The following is an 18,463-nucleotide window of genomic DNA, read 5'->3' on the forward strand; positions in this document are numbered from 1 at the left end:
TTTATGAAGCAAAAACATATCAACCTTTGAAGACGCTAAATTAATGTAAAAAAAGATTTATTTGGTGTATTGGCGGTATCATTAAGAGGATTCAAATCAAAGACAAGGCTGTCAATAATTCCAACAAACGGAAGAGAACGTCTGGGCGTGGACGTCGCTATAATAGCATCTGATAGGGATTCAATTGACTGACAAATGCAGCGGTTGAGATGTGGCATGATTTAGTGGTGCGATACTGATGAGCCCAGCTTCATGGGCGAAACACGTGTCTATCTCTGTCAATTTTTGTTACACTCGACTGCCGAGAAACACATGTTTTTGGGAAAAGTCTTGATGGCTAGTATGGAGGCTACACCGGTATGATTAGCGAATTGCAATGCTCGCTGTTCTATAGTGAGTAGTCCAAAGTACTGGCGCCTGGAAGATGGCTCCTCAACAGCATCTGGACTTGTAGCCCAATCCTAGCCCAACCCTCTTGCACGACAAACAGGATTGGCATATTGACGGTTTTAACCCCAAATTTTAGCAATTTTAGCGTTTTTTAATGCATTTGGCAGGCTAATTTGACTTTGGCATTTTGATATGTCATTGGCGTTGTTTCCATTTTTTTTAACATTGTAAATAGTTAAAAAAAGTCTGTTTTATCAATGCGCAGTAGCCTACTTACAAAACATCAGGTTTGGTGTCATATTTGGCTGCTATGACTATCGTGCTGATTTATCGTCACTGTTTTACACAAGAAACAACACAAGCTATGCAAAGTTATAGTGGTATGCCCCATAGTTGTGCCTTCGACTGTAATTCGGTACAACCGGCTCTAGAATCCAAGTATTGTTTCTTCGAAGCAGGAACATGTGACAGGAAAGGCTGTTACCGATTTGTCCTACCACTGGAAATATTGTTTTTGTACTTTTCTGCGAACTATTTGAAAGAATTGTCAGGGCCCTTGAGAATTTTAAAGCAAACAGGCTGGTCACACCGAACGTGTTAATTGAATTCCCAATGTCAATAAGAGAGATAAGAACAATGGCAGCGCTTTTTGCATCAGTCCAACCAAAATCAACGTAAAATCGACTCTACATAAAAGATCTTATTATGACATTCCAATGCCCCTGAGATTCACTTCTGTTGGCAAACATGGCTTTTTCTGGTGTGAATTATTATCCTTGGTTTAATTATTACCAAACAGCAGATTGTATGTTATGCGGTGGCAAAAACAAAGTTAACGTCCATTTGGTTTCGGTAACGGCGCATCTGAGTGGTCTTTGCTAATTGACTCTGCACATCTATTTATTCCAGTACTCGTTCAGCATGTCAAAAACGTGATCAAACCAACTCAAATATAATGTGCTACCTTGTGCCACATACAAATTAAGATATTCAGCAGCTTTTTGGTCACTCTCCAACGAAATTCAGCCAGGTTAAATTCTAAAAACAAGAAACACCAGAAATTGACCTTTGAAAAGAAATTAGGTTTGAGGAAGATTTTTTTCTTTTAATCCTTTCATTCTTGGTTTGATTTATTAGTTGTTTCTGCCTCGTTGGAAAGTAGCAACAAGAATCACTTGTTTGCCGGTTATTTGAGTTCATTCTACTCTGTTTCAACCGATTTTGTTAATTAAGAAATTCTTCTTTGTACATCCTGCTTACCATGGCTTACCCACCAAACATTATTTCAAACTGATTATCCCATTTCGGTATCAAGAACGTAATAACGTTTGCGTTTTGTCACTTCTTCTTTTTACTCTGCTACTTTAACCCTTGCTATGTTTGGCATGTATTGTTTTTCGTTGCGATGGTCAGAAATAAAAACAAACTGGACTCCAGTTAAATTACGGCAATGCACAGGAAAGTGTTTTAGCAACAAATTGTTTTTTTTAGACTCTGCTGTAATTGTTGGCATTAGTTTGCTAATTGATGAATGATGCACATGTGCCGTACGTAGATGTTCACTGAAGATGCACGTAAAAACGTCATTGTGCGTAAGAAATAGTAGGCTACGTAATACATAAGATGGCGACTCTGAGCGCAGTTGTGGATTTGACTGACCGAAAGATTTTTTTTGAGCCTACTATTTTTTAACATTTTATATTTATTCTCTCTCCTTCTCTCCCTCTCTCTCCATTTTTCGTGAAAGATGGAGAAAGAGAAAAAGTTCTAAATAAATAAAATGCGCGAGGTTGGATAACTTGTATGATTTATTGACAAAACTTTCGCCACCATAAAAGCGGCTTCAACGATACATAGAAAAGCACAAACCATACAAATATTTAAATGAACCTATGATCATTTCTTTGAGTCCATTTTCTTATTCGGTTTTCTTTCCAGCTCATCTGACCAAGGTGATCATGAAGTCGAGAGCCGACACTTTCCGCAAGCTCAACGCTACCTTTTATGACGTTGCTGACGAACAGTTCCTCAACAGAATCATTGATGACGTATACGACGGCGTCATAATTGCCAAAGATGAACTCACCCTCAGTGAGGTCATCACTCAACTGGGTCACTCTGTGTTCAAGTAAGTTTGGAAATTGTTTTTGGAAAGCTTTTCTATAAACTTCTTCCCTTTTCTTACTCCACTTTATTTTTTTTATTGCTCCACACCTTTATATCTCTAGTAATTTATATACCTCTACACTCCTCTATACATCTATACATCTACACACCCTTACATCTATAATAACTCATTTTATTGCCTCGTATTCATTTGTTCTTTGATTTGATTTCAGTCAAAGCTGTCATGTTTGTTGTGGGCCAGTGCCACTCAAAGGTGAATCTAAAACAAACCTTAGCGCAACTCTGGGGTGGCGTAGGCCAAGTTTCCCGACTGTTAGCAGCCTCAACAAACGCTACAGTTGTTTACTTTTGAAAAGATCAGATCAAGAAAACAAAAGTAGGCCTTTTAAAAATTGCTCACAAAATGTGACATAGCAAAGGCCATCAATTGGTTAATTTTGCTGTGCAAGCTTTAGTGTTTATGGAAAGCAAACTTTCTTAATTAATTTAAATGTTATTTTGACTGAACTTGTGCCGTTACGATGGTATGACGTAGTTATGACGTCATCCCCAATCCACGCTGGTCTTTCAAACTATGTGCCAAAGCGCGACCCGTTTTAGTCAAATTATTAATCGTTGAAGACACAAGACATTGTCTATCTGTTAGGTCCCCGAATATTTATTTGGTCAATAGGAGAGAAATTGACTAGAAAATGACGGAATCGCCTTTTTACTGTGACGCAACATTTTGAAACCTTTACAGCGAGTCGTACTATATCGTATATATTCGTGGCGACCTCGTTATGTGTGTTTGTTGTTTTAAACGTGTGGCACCAAACGGTGAAAGTTTGCAAGCAGTGATTGCTTTATGGAAGCGTGCGCTTAGCGGTGGTGTTCGAGATGAAATTCAACAAGCAAATCATTTTTTACGTTGATTCAGCATCTGCAGACGTTAAATCAATGTTAAAAAGGATGGCTGGTATGTCGCTGTAATTAGCATCGTAATTACCGATTACAAATATAGAAGACTTGCACTTCAACTTTTCAGATATTTGCCTCAAGGGTATCGAAAAGCAATATTTTTTTTTGCTTAAATTTTGCTTCAAGCTCACGAACTAACGTTTAAGAAATATAAACTCCTTGTCTACCACTAAACAAAATACTTCCAAAAACTAACAAAAACAAATCAATTCTTTTTAGCGTGTCACGTTTTTCTCAGAAAGTGATTATATTTTCACAAGGTGCCTTATCTACCACTTCAGCTCACAAAGTTGGTCCTTTTTGCATTGACTCAATGTTTGCAGGAACTGGACCAATTATGGGTCAATTTTGTCGACTGGAATGGTTTCTTATCAGCTTATATCAGCATTGTAGTCACCAAAAGCCAATCTTCAAATCAGATTGTGTTTCGCTTTAAAGTTTTTAAACAATCTTAAGCAACCAGAAGTTGCAAAATGTTGTCGTTAAAAGTCCGTTTGCAAGCCGAGGTATCGAGTGAAAAGTTGATAGACGCATCGTTGGCAAAGATGTTTCAATGACTTTCATTTTGAACTCGTCGGAAAATGACAAACCGGTGAATGGATTGTCATTTTGATATCAAATATTTGGATCAATTTTCACAGAATTCGGAAAATCGGGTTTTCTTGGTTCATTCGTTGCACAAAATTTGAATATGAACCAACACTTTTCAACCTTTTGCCATGGCAGAACTTCTGATCTACTTTCGCTTTTGTCTCGAAACCCCACTAACAAAATTTATGTTAAAACAGTAACATTCTTGTTAGTAGCATAACAACGAACAAGTGACGCAACAACTATTAATTTTTTTCTTCCGGATATTGACTGCACTCAACTTTTTGTTTAATGACCTACTTGGAGTGTGCATGCGGCTGAATGGCCTAAACATCTCTAGAATGACGCATCAATATATACTGAAGCACTGTCTGCTTTGTAAAGCGCTGTAGAGCAACGCATTCTGCGTTGGATACAGCGCTATATAAAAACTAACATTATTATTATTATAAGCAAGGAATCACTTTTCCTAAAAAACGAGGTACCTTCACGAAACCTTTTAAACTCACGGAACTTCACCAAATATTCCGCGGAACCGCTGTTGAAAAGCACTGACTTAGATTTAAAAATCATCAGGTTTCGTATATAAGTCGGTAAGAAATTTCACTGAGTGATCTCTTCTTGCCAAGGTGACTTCAAGTAATACGGTGGGTAGCCTCATAATCGTGTTCCTTCCGCGTATTAAGAGTTGAGGGGCGGGGCCGTTGAAAAGATAATTCGGGCCCGGTACCAATGGGGTATTCGGACCCCTAGTCAAAACACTTTTAAGAAAAATGCACTTTTCCAAAGAATACTCGGTGGTTTTTCCCTGTCAACGGTTGAAGGTAATGCGTCATTGTTTATGAGCTAGTGGATATTAAAATTTTCATACTTTGAGCAGAATTATTCACTTCTCTTGTACAGCTGTGGCGTTCATCCAATGAATTAGCCCGGAAAAGCACAAACATTGTTTTTTTCATTGTTGCGATGTTACAAAATACGCTTTTGGAATGTGCCTGCTAAGGAAAATGATTACTGCCTGACCCTGAACCCTGGTGTGCACTGTTATTCGTTATGAGGAGGCTTTGAAGGGAAAGTTTATTGTCTTGATGGGAACAGTTTTTAAGACGTGTTTGTACTCCAGAGAAACAGCTTTTGCAGGAGGCACTGCACTGATCAAAGTATTTTTTGATAGCTTCAGAGTTGGCTACTTAGCTCTGATGTCATACTATATTCAACTCTGTTTAGATAACGTCTAAATAATGTTACGTACTGTTGCTTTTGCAGGTTATTTCAAAGGTTATTCGCCTTGGCCGTGCAACAACAAGGCAATGTGCAGCTGACGGAAGAGGAGTTCAAATGCATTGCATCACAATCTGGCACCTTCGACTACTACGGTGTTGACTCAAATCGTATCAAAAACCATCTCATCACGTCACTCAATCAAACATCTGTTTTGATTCGCGTAAGTGACCGGTTGCTTCAAGTGTTTGTTTAGTAATTTTCGATGCCTGATCTTCCATGAAGAACTCACCACTCATAGTCGTTTGGCTTTTACATCTGTTCGTCGTTTCTAGACGTTAGATTTACGTAAGTTGTCCCTCGGGTAGCTGGTGAAAGCGTGAAGCCTCTTGTTTGTCGTTATTCACCATATTGCAATTTTAATTGAACAGGAAAACATAGCAGCGTTGACAAGGAAGGGGTCCAGCTGGTAGCCTGCTGTTTGACCGGGGCCTGGGGTGATTTTGGGGGCCCGTAACCTTTTCAAGGGGATCGGGAAATTGAAGTTACCTCGTATTCTTTAGATATAGTGCGTTTTTCTTAGAAATATTTTAATTTGGTGTTACTTCATTTTTGATGAACACGTTATTGTCTTTTAACCAGCACAACGTTAAATCAATCCAAAGATAGCAATTTTACTGAATAGGTTAAGGTTAATGAATAAATCATGGTTCACTCTTATTTCAGGGTCTGGAGTCTGGCATTAAGGCTGTGAGCATCTCCACCCGTTCCTACGTTGACAAGGAGTGCCAAAAGTCCCTAGTCAAGATGCAGTACTGTTCCCATTGCTATGGGCTGACACTGATCAAGCCATGCAGGGGGTACTGCCACAACGTCATGCGGGGGTGAGTGGACGTTAAGGCTTTTATCTTTTGGTTAGGGGATTTCTTATCAATACCCAAGTAAACTCAATAGGAAAAAAAGTGCAGTATCTTCAAAAGCCATCACTGAAGCTTATAATTTAAAATTAGGTAGCTGCAAACTTAAAAATCGATGTTATCAGTTCAATCTTTGGGGTAAACAAACTATTTTTTTATATTTGGTGTATTAGGGTTCTTGTCTCTACGTGTTGAACTCCGATAAGCTGTGTTTAGCTCAAGATTCAAAATTTAACACTTACTTTAGTGATTTAACCTTACACTACGTTCTTGTTACAACTGCAGTAGAATATAAACATACTTAAGCGCACGATTACAAAAAAATGCTTTGAGTTACTTCTGATTTATTTTTATAAGACTTTTGCCTTAGGTTACAATAGTTTTTAACTTAAATGTACAAAGAAAACTTTAAAAGCAAACTTTAGGTCAATTCATTACTTGGAGATCATTTTACTGTGTCAAGTTATGCGTTCTTTTGATTACGGTTCATCATATCCAGAAAGCAAAATTGGTCTTTTTTACATTGATTAACGTTTGCAGACGTTGAATCATTGTGAAAACGACCAATGTTGCTAACCACAATTGCAACCAGACCCATACCAATCTCAGGTCAAGTGCATGGTTCACTTCAATGTATAAAGTTTGCTCTTTTCTTCGTTAGATGTCTGGTTGGCCTTTCGGAAACTGATCGGCATTGGCAAAGCTACGTAGCCGGGCTGACTGCGTCAGTACGTCACATGACAGAAGGCGGTACCGATCTCGAGTCTGTGCTTGCTGAAATTTCCACCGAGCTGGATTCCGTTTCAACTTTGTTGTTACCTGAATACGGTATTAAAACGGTGAGTTGATTAGGTTCAGGATTGTGATTTTGCATTTTGCGTGTATTTAAAACGCACTGAGACTACAAAGTTTCCGTCTTTGCAAGAACGCAATCGATTTCATTCTTTGCTCTTGAGAGGAATAACATCTCTCTGTTCTTGAGAGGAAAAAAAATCGGAACCACGACGATTAATTTTGTCATCAACTTACGAAACATGATTGTAATGGCGTGTGACAAGTTTTTGTAGGAGTTATAAGGTGCTGGAGTGTTTTAGCAGTTTAAGTCACATGCGAGACTTGTTTGTTGCAGCTCACCCAGAAAACCGCTTTAAGCCATGAAAGGTCGTTGACATTTTAACAACAAATTATCTTATGCGTTACAAGTTTACATCGTTGAAAGTTTAAATCAAAACAAAAAGCTGAAGACATGTTTCCGCCCGGGATCGAACCGGGGACCTTTCGCGTGTAAGGCGAACGTGATAACCGCTACACTACGGAAACCTTGTGAATCACATAACAATAACATACTTTCTAACATAACAAAAACAGTGATTTTTGTTTGCATTATGACAAGAAAATTGTCAAAAGATATCTGTGGTTTTTGTTATCTAACATAACATCGACCGATATGAGCAATTGTTTTGCCGAAGCTGCTTCTAGTGGATCTGAGAGGTCTCACTTCCATATCATCTGTGTTTGTATATCGGCTTAATGCACTTCAATCTTCCCGTTAAAGGCTGCGGCACGCTGGTATGTCTCAAGAGGACTTGATATCCAAACAAGGAAAAACAAGCCTCAGTTGAACGCCTTTCTTCTTTACGGAAGTGCCGCTTTAATAGAATGCTCTGGACGATATTAAAGCGATTTTATCAAAAATTTGTAATAAGATCAACGAAACTGTTTTCACATCTTCGAATCAAACTGACACCAAACACAAGAAATAATTGTGACAGATCTGTCTAAACTTCAAACATCTGCTCGAAACACGGAAAGCTTATGACGTTATAATAGAGGTTACTCTTTTGTTCACTGAATTGTTTGCGATGTTGTGTTAACTTGAAAATCTTCATTTTGATTGAATGGTTGACACTGCGTCCATTTTTTTCAGGTGAAGCAAACGTGCGGCCTACCTATCAAGCGGGCCAAACGATCGACAAGTACGATAAATATATATCACCCAGGTTTTTATTGTCAAAGTCAATATTTATGCTGGTGACCGGTGGCTACTGACTTTGCTTTAATTTTGACACAAAGAAAAAAATCAACAATTTTTTAACTTTTTTGAAACTCTATTTCTAATCGACCCTAAATATGTCAACTTTTCTACTTTTCATTTCGAAATGCTTAGATCTATTGAGAAATTCTTAAAGAGTTGCTTGGTGGTACAAAACTTGACAATTTCGAGCAGAAGATTGCTCATAGCTCAATGCTGCAGGTTTTCGTCTGACTCTCTTCAGAAACTAACGTCAGAATAAAATAAACTAAATGTGATGAAGTACTTTTAGTAGAAGAAAAACGAAATGTAAATTTGGTTGTTAAGGTTATTAATTTGGTAAATTAAGTTATTCTATCCTGACGACAGCTCCTGAAGAGAGTTAGACAAAAATCTGCAGCTTTGAGCTATGAGCAACCTTGTACCAGCAGAAATTCTTAAGATTTTTCTTGGCAGTTTGACTTTTAATAATCAATATCTAGAACCAAACCAAGAAGTGATTTTAAACCAATTTAGAACCAAACCAATTACGTCACCACTTCATATCAGTTTTATACTGCCGTGCTTAATGAGGTGGAACGTGCATGAATTTTTTTTCTATTAACAACACTTGAGCTTCAAGCTATGTTATATATTTTGTTTTATGATTCCACAGCAAAAGCCTTTGCATTTAACATCTCATACTCTTCTTTTTGCTGCTTTTAACAGGCGTTTATTTTACTGAAAAACTATTCTTTAACAAAATGGAAGGTTAAAATTGTGATTGAAAATCGTGATAATGAGAAAGGCTACTTTGTTATTTGTTAATTTTTGTGAACTTTTGTTCACTTCAAAAATGTATTGTTTTATCAGTTTGCTATATCCTAGCACGTCATAAAAGGTATTTTGTTCTCCAGCACAGAAACGAAATTAGTTACTGTTTGACAAATTAAGACAATTTTAATGTATTTTTCAACACTTCTGTGCAAAATCGTTTATTGTAGCTGGTGTTGTGTATCAGGTTTATGGTATTGAAGCAGGTAACTATTTCTGTGTAGTTTTTTCATGTCTAGAAACATTCAGAGTAACAACTTTTAATTGTGTTAAAAAACAAGTTTCTTTTTGCGCTTTCTCAACAAACAAACAACTCCGAAATATACAAAAACGTTTTTGCAGAAAACCCCTCCTCGTTACCAAGCGACTATAAAAAAACCACGTCAAAGCGACGTCACCGACAACACCAGCAACGACGCAATCGACGCACGCATCTTCGGTTGAAGTCTGGACTTGATTCCCTTCGGGATGGGAAGATTCAAAGAAAACATGTTCCTCCTCCGCATGAAATGCTGATCGGAGATTCCCCTCTTCCGATAAAGATTTCCAAGAAAAGGAACAAAAAAGAGGAAGAGGTCCCAAAGACGATGAAAATTGAAAACACTCTCAATCCTGAAACGGAAGACCTGCCTTTAAAATCGAAACTGAAAAGGTCAGTTATGTTTTACTGATTTTAGGGTTGGGAGTGTGCCAAGGAGAGGGGGATGTGAGGGCAAAAATGCTGCTGAAATCCCACAGAAAAGTACTAAAGTTTAAGCACTAAAGTTTGGGTGTTCATCAGGACAATTATCGTTTCTAGCACTAGTTGCAACGTTCATCTGATGAGATTGAAAGTAAAAGTAACAACAAACAAGATGGTTTATTGCTTCACTGACGTTTCGCGCACCATGACAATGCGCATCCTCAGAGCGAATAACTAAAGCCATTCGTCAGAATTTTGGGGGTTGGCAGGCTTTGGGTTCCTTTGAAAGGGGTCCGTGACAAAAAATGGGATAGCACTGCATTATTGGAAACTAATTCGAGGATTAGTCTATTGGATATTTTTCTGCTCTTCGGAGCTGGTGGAATTGTTTTTGCGCTTGCAACTTGCTTTTAGAGCGGGCCTTAATGGACGTGGGGTCGTGGTCTTGGGTTTGGGTTACATTTCGCTTCATTGTGTCAAGTTGTGAGTTACCGCGCTTATCAAAACAACAACACGTCATAAAAGGTTTTGTCTATCGAATAGATACTGCAGTGAGACGAGTATAATTGTCAAATTTTAGAAACATCAAGCAGATTTGATAAAATTATTATTTAAAAAATCTGCTTTAACACTAATAATATTTTTGCACTGAGTAACGTCTTTAGACGATGAATTAATATAAAAAAAGGTGTTTGAAACTTTAAAGAAGACCGTTTATTTACGAAAGGTTAAGATTAATTTTATGCAGGGGAGCATTATTGGACTAGAGTCTCCCTTAAAAGTTGTAAAAGTCAAAAATAGTCTTGGCTGTGCGTTTACTCCTTTCCCCTATGTGCCGCATTCGACGTGGGAGAATGTTATTTGAACGTTCTGATGCTATTTAAACGACTAATTGGTTGACATCGTTCACACACACGACACTCTGTTTTCAATGGGGTTAATCAATCTCAAATGAAAGCAGTCTTTAACGTCGGTTCGATGTCTGCAGACGTTTGATTTGATGAAAGAAGACTGACATCATTGCATAGACTTGCAAGTTTGTATCAGGTTTCAGCTGAAAAATGTTACGTTTTGCTTCCATCGTAATAAGTTGAAAGGCTTTTGTTGGTCCTTGTGTTATTTTTGTTAATTTACTTGCTTTCAGAGACTACCGGTATTTAGTGACTATACACAACTCGAGTGAAACAAGAAACTTATTTTTTGTAGTTGGCAAGATTTGCTTTGTTGCAAATTCAACAAGTTTATCACATCCTCAAACAATAACATTTCAACCTGAACATGAACAATTGCAACCACATTTCTTTCAAGCGAATTAGTTCCATCTGGCAAGGTTCCGTGCTATTTTTTTTAAGACCAGGTTTAAGAAAATCCTTGTTTTATTAAACTTTTCTCTTTCTTTCCAATGAACCTCATTTTATATAATTGAAATTAGAAAGCCAACTTGGCGACCCCACTTGAAGTGATAATAAAGCAAGAAGAAGCAAGCTAACGACTTCGTTAAAAATTTAGTTTTCGAGACCGAATTTTCAAGTTTTTGTAAGGGGGTTTCCTCGTATGTTTGGTTGTGCGTTTTCTTTCAAAATTTGTATTTTATTTTTTTGTTTTTTTCTGATATTTTTTCTTTCAGATTCATCACTTTGCTCAACTTTTCATCGGATTTCTATCACAACCTCCCTGATCAACTTTGTGACGCAACAGATGACGTGTCACTTCCGGTATCCACCCGTGGGAACTGTTGGGACGGAACGAAAGTATCAACCAAGTGGGTCGATTGTGACGTGATAGAAGATTTGTACTTCTAATGTGCACAATCTTTGCGACTGGAAATTTACATGTAATCTGCTTGATAGACCTCGCTAGCCAATTTTCATCTAGTTTGTTTATGAAATTGTTAGATTAGGCATCGAGATGGGTTATGGGTCGAACCACACAACAGACAACATGGCTAGAGATTTACACTAAAAGGCACGAACACAACTGAAACTCTAACTGGCTACAACTTTTATGCAGTTAGGCTGCCGTCTTTCGATGCAAAAATTAAGCAAAACGGTTTCTAATTTTTACGATTTAGACAGTTACATTCCTGGAAATAACTATGTAACCCATCTCTTTGTTTCGCATACAGTTCAGTGGCCCATGGCAGCGCTAGGGTTGTTAACCTGTGTTAACTCATGGATTAGGGGTTGTATTGCAAAAACACAACTACCAGGTTACAAGTTCTTGTCCTGAGCGTCTAATTAAGGATTTCCTGAATTAGCGAAATAGAGAACTTGTATGGAGCTTTAACAAGATTTTATTTCTCTTTTTACGAATAAGTCAAGACCAAACGCAACAAAAAACTTCCCTTTACAAAAATACTTTTCTGTTAGCTCACCTCTGTACTATTAAAATTTGGGATTGACAAATGTTGACTGCACAGAAATTCCATAATTAAACGTCAGCAAACGTGTAATCAACGTGAAAATAGCAAAACTGAAGATTTCAATGATGATGTTTCTTTAGACTGATAGCAAACTGCAATTAATCAAAATAGACAACGTTGTCAAAGTCTGAATAACTTCATTAAACCCAACGCCAGATAGCAAAACGTACTTTTTTAGAATTGTGTCAACGTCTGACCACGTTAAAACGATGTAAAAAAAGCAATTTTTGCTAGATAGAAAGCCTACAGAAAATTAATTTGATTGCATGCCAAAAGACGAACTTGCTTCACCATGCTAGGGTGCGGTTCTCAAGAAACTGGGAGTCATTCTTATCGAGCTGGCAAGATGTGTTCTTTTTAAATCGATTCAACGTTTGCAGACTGCCCACGGTTTTCCGTTTACACTTTTCCGTTCAGTTTTCAAAGTGCTGGCACATCGCTCAGTGTGACTAGTAGAGTATTTTTCTTTCCAGACACGTTAATGATGAAAATAAAGTGATATGATATACGAATGTTGACACTTTAAACGTGTTGCTTTTTCTTCAGGTACGTACTGCCCATACCAGACCAAGGCTTGGAAAATCAGTACAGCAACCCAGAGGTTAAAGTCACCCGGCTCCATCCTGATGTGCTGCATAGTCTTCAATCCATACACTCATGGACCAAGGTAGGTTGTATGGGCTTAAGCACAATCTTCATCGATACCTACACGATTGTTATTTTCTCTCACATAAATCATAGCCAAAATGTCCAGCAAATTAGCCCTAAATGTTGATTTTTATTGGCTAATTAAAAGGTGAAATTTTAAGGCCGACGAAGTGTGCTAGGCGGTTAAACTTCAACTGAATTAAGACTGATTCGTGTCCAGTTGTGGTTTCGATATCATGTTAAATTCTATGTTTTGAATGATAAGTTCAAACAAATCTTTACTTGACCTTCCATTGTAGTTTTGGGACGATGGTCTCTTTTTGAAACTCTCACTGAACAATTTTTGCCCTCACAACAAATCTTGTGTCTTGTTCAACCCTGTTGCTATATAAACCAACCAGGTTTCCATGGTGATAGTTGGCAATGGATTGTTGTACTAGAATAGTACCGTGAAGTCATGGCCGGATTTAGCTGATGGGGGCCTGGGGCACCTGCACCCTCTGCCCCCTCCCCCCCTAAATCCGGGCCTGTGTAAGGTTTTGTACGCTGCTTGGAGCCGTTCTTGTTGCGTAATAACTAAGATAAGGGCAGTACTGTTTGGTTTTCAAAATTCTTCTTTTTAGCAATTATTTATGATCGCTGGGAAAAAAGACGAGATTCCAATATTTGATGATTTGTACCCCACGACATCCACGGGAGTAACCTCTACTCCTCATCCTCCTCCTGAAGACGAGGAAAAACCACGGACTGGAGCTCCTTGTGGTGATGATGAAGATGACTGTGCAGAGGTCGGATCAGCTGGAAGCGGTGAAGATGTGGAAAAGAAAAAGACAAAACCACCTGGTAAAGTAAATTCATGAATACGTTGCATCAAATGACATTAACAGGGGGAGGAAATGGTAGATCCAGGAGAGTGATTAGGGCCATCTCTCCCCCTAAAACACAAAAAAGTAACTATTTATTGTGTGTTCATAAGTTTACAGTAACACTGTCCCACAGCATCATTGTGTTTTGCTGATGTTGCCCCCCACCCAAGTCTACTTGCTGGATCCGTACCTTCTTTTTTTAATCAGTTCAATCTTTTAAATGTTTCTACTGGATCAATTCAGCGTCTGCAGCAATACATCATTAAAAAATCTTCATCCCGTTGTGTACATGCGTTTGCAAGCTGCAGCTCGGCAATATACAGCTCAGGAACTCAACATGCTGACATGGAACAAATATTTGAAGGTTGAGGCCAGGATTGCGAGTGATATCTCAATTAAAGTCCCAATGTCCAGATTCAAGATCATTTCAGCTTTTTGATCATTTTAAGTCTTGATATTGGCTCGTAAGGGACTGACATGCTACCGAATTTGTATAGAAAGCCATTTTAACTTTTTCCTTTCTTTTTTCAGTTAAGTCCAAAGGAGTTGCAATATTAGAAGTTTCTGATGGCTCAGTGAAAGCAGACCTGTCTCCAATGTCAAAGATGAGCAAAGCTGTAACTTCCACATCAACACCAGATTTCTCCAATTCGCTTTCAAAAGATATGGAACAAATTATGGACTTACCGGCGGTGGGCGCTACAGAGCCCGATAACCAAGGAAAAGACAGAAAGGGAAAAAATTCTGCGGAAGGAACATTTTTCCGCGGCCTGTCATGGCGAACTTTATTTCTAGAGCTTCTGTTGATTCAGACAGTAAAAAAGATGTTTTTGTAACATTGAATAAGCGTTTATTTTTTGTCAATATTTATCGTTTCTCGCAGATCAAATACCTTGTTGCTACCAATTGTGCAGATTACCTAATGACTGCAGATGGAATATGACTTAACACAGAGGCACCTAATAACAAATATCTTCATACCCCCATTAGCGCATTTTTAGGGCAGGAAATTTTCAAACCTCATTGACATTTGCTACGTCGATCACGCCGCTAGATGGTGTGGCGGCGCACTTTTTCCTTCAATGTTTCAAATGAACCTTGAGCACAGCAAGCGGTACATTGAAACTTGACATACCTTCCAAAAAATGATTTTAACACAAACCTTGGTATATGAATGCGAAGAAGAGAGTCACAACTGTAACAAAACTTAACTTTTTGTTTCGTGTTTTCGTGTTATTCTTTTAATTTAGATCAGTGGTTCGGTTCTTCTCTAATGCCACCGAAATCACTAACTCCTATAGTCCTCACAACCTTTCCTAAATCCGCCGAAAAATCATAATCATCAACAGTTCAGAGCATGGGTTAAAGTCCTAGGTTTACAGTCGTAACTTACGTTCTTTATACTGTAACTAACCCAGTGACTCGGTAGCCTAGTATTCATGTTTCCCTAGAAACAGGTCTTGCACCCGTTAGAAGTGCGTACACTCCAGGTTATGAATCTTTGAATTAAGTTTGGACTGTTCTTCTCAATCTTCATGCTTTCAATCCTACTGCTTGTTTCTAGAGATGATTCATTGAAATTTCGTTATAAGCGAAATGTAAATTGCCGCAACAATAATAGTGTTTCAAAACATAAGATATTCTGCTTCGGCGAAGGTATTTTGCAATCGCTGGTGTTTATTTTCTCAGCATATATTGAAAGCTATGAAAACATTTCAGTAGCTAGGCCATTTTTCAAATCAGCATATCAACGTCAGAAAGCCTGATCGTTTGGCTGGGATATTGTCTATTGCAAGAAGGCTTTGTCTTAACATGGGCAAGCCAACTACTGAAAAATAAGTGATGCGCTTTCGTAGCGTCAATGAGCTAAAGTGATGAACAAGTAGGTCATACTGGATGAAGATGCAAAGCCCTAAATACTAAACGAAACTCGTGTTTAGCAAACGCTTCGAAAACTATGCTGTTTTCATATGCAGTGCTAACAAATAAGTTGTTTAATTTGTAAAATAAAACAGTTTAGTTTTCGAAATGTGTTTTGAATGAGCGTTTGTCGTTTTGTGCGTCACGTTTTTCCCCAAGTTGACCAAACATTCTGACCAGTTTGTTCCTAACTTGGTGGTTTTCTATCTACAATTTATAGTTCGAGCTGTTTGCCGGATGCTGTATCTCAAAACACTGGCAATACTAGATTTTAAACTCAAGTAACTTGCCATCGCAATTTGTGAAACTCGCCGTTTTAAATAGCTCCCGGTTTAGAATCAGTGACAAAGTTTTTAGATGTTGGAACCAAACGTTTAAAAAATGCAAAACATTATTGTAAATCTTTTCACATTTTCTTTTCCTAGAGCCTCAGTCAATTGTAGATCTGACCACTACAATTGCTTGTACAGATGTTTTTAAACTTATTGAGGCTATTAATTATCTCTGAATGGTTTATTGCAAATATAGCATCTAGTGTTTGCATTGATTTTATTTATAAGTCAATTGTTTTAAAACAAATGATTTTTGTACCAATCTAGTTTTCGAACTCAATAAAAAGTATATCACGAAAAAAATGAAACGTGTTCAAATGTAATCAGCTCGGATGTTTTTCTTTCTACTGCATACAATGATTTTATTTGGTGCTAATACTGCATTTGCATAAGATGGGTTTGCAATTTATTTACCAAAGAAAGTTGTAAAGTTTATGGTTATGAATGTCACAGACGACCAAACGTCTGCAGACGTTGAATCAATGTAAAAATGACAGATATGGCTGTCTGGAGTTACCAGTGGAAACTAAGTCAAATTAAGTCGATATTTTTTTTTCGCTTTTATACTCGCAAACTCATCTCACCAGCAGAGCAATCATGTCCCTCTCGTCCAAGATTCGACCTTAAACCTTTGTTTATCATTGTTTCATTTTCTTTGTTATTGGTTCGCCTTTTTCATTTACCTTTCAATACAATCAAAGTTGATATAATGACTGCGGTTCGGTAAATAGATCCCTTACTTTGTCAATACGTTAAATCAGAGATTTGAGTTCAAAAGCTACTTAAGTCACTTTTGAGAAGAGTTTTTAAACTCAGGTCTTCAATTTCATGTGACACGAACAAACTGTTTGTCCTTGTGAATAAAGTTCTATGCTTATTCATTTCAATGCTAGTGCCTCATGGACCAGGAATGACAAGTTTGAGTCAATGAAATGATTTGTTATGGTGATCAGTTACATCTATCGCACCAGCTCAGTGGTGGAGTGATTATTGGATTGCCAAGACCAGTGGTAACAGCACGAACCAAGCCAGCCACTAAAATCGAGACTTTTGGAAGCATGTTTTTAACGGCACGCGCTGTGTTCTTTGTGATTGCAGCTACCTCAGGCCGAACTCGCAAGAGATCTCCCACGTTGAGTGCCCCCGACAGCAAAATCTATCTGCAGACGTTGAAGAGATGTAAAAGATGACGGATTTTGCTTTCTGGGGCAGGAACAATCAGCGCTGTGAGAGAACGTATCCGATCATCGAGATGAGGTATTGTTCAGTCATACAAAGCAATTTTGGTAGAGAGGTGATTTTTTTAACCATACCCAAATAAAAGACGGCATTTAATGTAAAATGAACTAAAAATTACAAACGTTTTCGGCCATTGACAATGTCTACTTTGTAAAGCGCTGAGGAGCAACGCCTTCTGCGATGGATACAGCATTATGTAAACTCATGTTTGCCCTTTTCAAGTAACCAACTAACTGATGTTCTTCATAAATTGAAATTAAAGATCTGATCTACAATCTACATACACAAAAATCGAAAAAACAAACTATAAGAATTCCTAGGCAATTAAGCGTCATGTGATTTTGCCTCACCTCTGCCTTGCCGTTTCATTCTTATACGTTTACGCCGACTAAGGATCTTCTCTACACTTTAGGGATCTTGAGGCGGGAAAGACGACAGGAAATCGCACAACCAGAGTGTGATATTCTGGACATACCCCAGCTGGACCAGGAGCTTTCCCAGGTTTTAGATGCTTGAGGGCAGCAGTGAATTCGTTTCGTGAGAAGGAACAAGAAATACTCTGTTGATCTGCCAGAGTTTATTTATTTAAGATTATTTATGAAACTGCAAATCAAACCTATTAGCAAGCTAGGGCTAGAAGGCAAAAAAAACAGTCTACTAGACTAACTAGAGTAAGTGGAACGAAAAGAAAATGCATTCAATGAACGGCAGTTCGAAGTGAAATGAAAATCCTGTGCTAAGAAATTGATAACGAATTAATTGTAGCTGCATTGTCCCTAATGAAATTAGCCTTTCATTCGCCTGCTACGTCAATTGTGTAGATAAATGCATTTCGATTTTAAAGCATCGTCATTTTTGAAATCTTTAGACGTTGTTATGTTGGCAATGCTCTTATCAATTCTCGAATCTTCTTTCGTATGAGACAGATTATTGAAAATTCAGGTCATGGAGTGAAAAGCCTGGTCAGGTTAGTGCGAGAACTTTCCACTCTGCTGAACTTTTTTATCACCAAATTGTGCTATATTTTGTAGCGTTTGTTGGAAATAAAATCTGATGCTGTCTGATGAGGAACCGAAATATTTATGATCTGTTAGAAATGCAATCGATTTGAAACTGATGACAACTTTCGTTCAAACCGTTATTTTTTAGTTTTATTTGCTAAAGAAATCGCCGTTTTAAGACGGTTAAGGCGTCAGCTTTTCAATGGGTCCGAAATTCTAGCCTGAGCTCAGAATCGAGTGCGTGGTAAATGGCTGTGCAAGTGTGCATAATAGACGTCTCCATAAAATTGCAAAAAATGACC

At 37.9% G+C, this 18,463-nt stretch overlaps 1 protein-coding gene and 1 non-coding gene across 2 annotated transcripts in view; one reads left to right on the forward strand and one right to left on the reverse strand.

The window, feature by feature from the left end:
• Positions 1-16,808, forward strand: part of LOC145766468 (glypican-5-like) — a 39,073-nt gene extending 22,265 nt beyond the window's left edge. Inside the window, exons 3-12 of the mRNA XM_082578187.1 lie at positions 2,329-2,518; positions 5,335-5,512; positions 6,016-6,173; positions 6,868-7,045; positions 8,134-8,182; positions 9,394-9,703; positions 11,361-11,495; positions 12,702-12,822; positions 13,427-13,646; positions 14,201-16,808. Of these exons, the coding sequence (XP_082434313.1) occupies positions 2,329-2,518; positions 5,335-5,512; positions 6,016-6,173; positions 6,868-7,045; positions 8,134-8,182; positions 9,394-9,703; positions 11,361-11,495; positions 12,702-12,822; positions 13,427-13,646; positions 14,201-14,505 (1,844 nt within the window). The 3' untranslated portion in view covers positions 14,506-16,808. The remainder of the gene's footprint in view (positions 1-2,328; positions 2,519-5,334; positions 5,513-6,015; positions 6,174-6,867; positions 7,046-8,133; positions 8,183-9,393; positions 9,704-11,360; positions 11,496-12,701; positions 12,823-13,426; positions 13,647-14,200) is intronic.
• On the reverse strand, positions 7,454-7,526 carry Trnav-uac (transfer RNA valine (anticodon UAC)). The gene has a single exon. It is a non-coding gene; the product is annotated as a tRNA-Val (tRNA).
• Positions 16,809-18,463: the final 1,655 nt, after the last annotated feature.

The sequence above is a fragment of the Aplidium turbinatum genome, chromosome 3, assembly GCF_918807975.1.
Source record: "Aplidium turbinatum chromosome 3, kaAplTurb1.1, whole genome shotgun sequence".
NCBI lineage: Eukaryota > Metazoa > Chordata > Ascidiacea > Aplousobranchia > Polyclinidae > Aplidium > Aplidium turbinatum.